Source organism: Bison bison, unplaced genomic scaffold (assembly GCF_000754665.1).
Source record: "Bison bison bison isolate TAMUID 2011002044 unplaced genomic scaffold, Bison_UMD1.0 scf7180017864492, whole genome shotgun sequence".
Lineage (NCBI taxonomy): Eukaryota > Metazoa > Chordata > Mammalia > Artiodactyla > Bovidae > Bison > Bison bison.
This window is the reverse complement of record NW_011495051.1, coordinates 2679119-2681602: the sequence shown is the minus strand read 5'-3', so window position 1 is coordinate 2681602 and position 2484 is coordinate 2679119. Positions and strand designations below refer to the sequence as shown.

Here is a 2484-nt window from a genome sequence, read left to right as displayed (position 1 = left end):
GGTCTCCATGGCAGGAAGAGCTTGGTCACCGGGGCCACCGCCACAGCCGCCGGATCCGCCGCTTCCTGCAGCCTCCCCTCCCCCGGCCCAGGGCGCGACAGCCGAGCCGCCCGGGGTAAGGGGATCCGGGAACCCGAGCCTCCCGGGAAGACGACACCGCGGAGTGTGTATGCGAGGGTGGGCCCCAGGTGTCCCGGCCCTGCCAGGTCCAGCTGTGCTCTCCCCGGGGAGCAGGGGAAAAAATAAGGATCACAAATAAGGATAGGGCAACTGCTAGTGCCAGAGTGCTCACTCTCTGCTGGGCGCACTCATTTAATCCTTGCAACAACCGTCGGAGGTGGGGAGAACCCTTACCCTACCCTTACCCTCAGGCATAACTGAGCTACATCGTGTCCATCCCCTGCCCACAGCCCTCCAGGGCTCCCACCTCCCCTGGGGTAAACCCTAGTCCTCTATTCTGCCCACAAGGCCCTGCACAAGCCGCCACATCCCCATCCCTGGCCCCTTCTCCTCCCTCTTTTCTTCTGGCTCACTCTGCTCCAGACGCATGGGCGTCCTCCCTGCTCATTCAACACACAGGGCCTTTGCACAGGCTGTGCCCCCTCCAACACCTGGAACGTCTCTCACATCTCCAAGTGGTTCACTCCTTCGCCTCCTCAGCTCTTGGCTCAGACGTCACCTCCTCACCAGGTCCCAGTTTCTCTTCCCTGCTTTTTTTCCTCCCTAGCACTGAGCGTGACCTGGCAGGGCAGATATTTTATTTATTCATCCTGTGTTTCCTCAGTCTCCTCAACTGGAGGAGAGGAAGGCAGGAGTTCTCTGAACCCATTGGGTTACAGATGAGAAGGCTCTGGGTACTAGGAGGTTTCTCTCAGAATCCCCTGGGGACCCACTGTCACCAAAAGGAATGTTGATTTTGGCTCAATAAACAGCACTGGAATGCCATACAGCAGCTCAAAAGGGAGGACTTATGCCTCTGAAGAATCTCAGAAACCAACCATTGCTGGAAAAGGCAAGTTACAGAAGGCTTCAGACGAGGTAAGAAAATTTACATAAAGCTTGAAAACGTGCAGAACGGCATACACACCATAACACAGATGAGCCTTGAAAACCTGATACTCATTGAAGGAAGCCAGATTGCAAAGGCCACATAGCCTGGGATACCATTTAGATGAAGTGTCCAAAACAGCCAACGCATGGAGACAGAAAGTGGATTTGTGGTTGCCAATGGCTGGGGGAAGGGAAGATGGGGAATAATAGCTAACATGGAAGGGGCTGTTGTTTGGGGGGTGATGAAATATTCTGGAATTAAGTGGTGCTGGCGGTTGCACAACTTTGTGACTATACTAGAAACCACAGAATTGTACATTTTAAAATCTTTAGAAAACAAACTAAAACAAACAAACAAAAAATCCATCAAAATGGTATTCTTGTGGAAAGACATCCTTTTGTGCTAAAGGTTATGTAAAGACCTGACCAGGAATGGTAAACTCCAAACCTGCGATGAGGGTACGATGCCAGAGAGGGGGTGAGGTGAGGAAGCACACACGTGTGTGTGTGTGTGTGACAATATCCATCTTTTCCAGTTTCCTGGGGCAGCCATAACACAGTACCACCAGTTGAGTGGCTTAAAAACGATAGAAATTTATTCTCTCAAAATTCTGAAGGCTAGAAATCAATTTGTCAGCAAGTCCAAGCTCTTCTGACTCCTTGGGTGGCATCCTCTCCCCCCAGCACCACTCCCAGCCTCTGTTGGTGGCTAACCATCCTTGGCCTTCTTTGGGGTGTGCTCTGCTCCAGTGTCTGCCTGTTGTCACATGGCTGTCTCCTTTCTCCATGTCCAAATCCTTATCTTCTTTTTTTAAATTTTTAATAACAATTTGTTTATTTTATTCAGTTCACACAGTAAAAAAAAAAATTGGAATCTCATTTTGTTGAATATGAGACAAGTTACATAATTGAAAGCATAAATTTAGCCCAAAAGTTTAACATTGACTGTGAAATTGCAGTTGGTTCTAGAGCAGTGCAGAGGCTAGCGGCGCTGACCACCCTGCCCCTTGTTGTAGAAAATCCATGTATAATTTTTGATCCCTCAGAACTTAATTTGAAGTAGTCTGCTGCTGCTGCTGCTGCTGCTGCTAAGTCGCTTCAGCCGTGTCCAACTCTGTGCGACCCCATAGACAGCAGCCCACCAGGCTCCCCCGTCCCTGGGATCCTCCAGGCAAGAACACTGGAGTGGGTTGCCATTTCCTTCTCTACTTTATCTTCTTATAAGGATCACCAGTCACATTGGATTAGAGGCACCCCCCACACATACACTCCAAGATGACCTCATCTTAACTAATTATATCCTCGGTGACCCTATTGCCAAATAAGGTCACATTTTGAGGTTCTGGGGGTTAGGGCTTCAAGATTTTCTTTGGGTGGGGCTAAATTCAACTGATAACACCAGTGTTTGTCAAATTAAATCTCTGGAATTTTTAG

The 2484-nt window shown here is 49.3% G+C and overlaps 1 protein-coding gene across 1 annotated transcript in view; it reads right to left on the bottom strand.

The window, feature by feature from the left end:
• Positions 1-549, bottom strand: part of GIPC3 (GIPC PDZ domain containing family, member 3) — a 4050-nt gene extending 3501 nt beyond the window's left edge. The window contains exon 1 of the mRNA XM_010828444.1: positions 466-549. Within this exon, the coding sequence (XP_010826746.1) occupies positions 466-549 (84 nt within the window). The remainder of the gene's footprint in view (positions 1-465) is intronic.
• Positions 550-2484: the final 1935 nt, after the last annotated feature.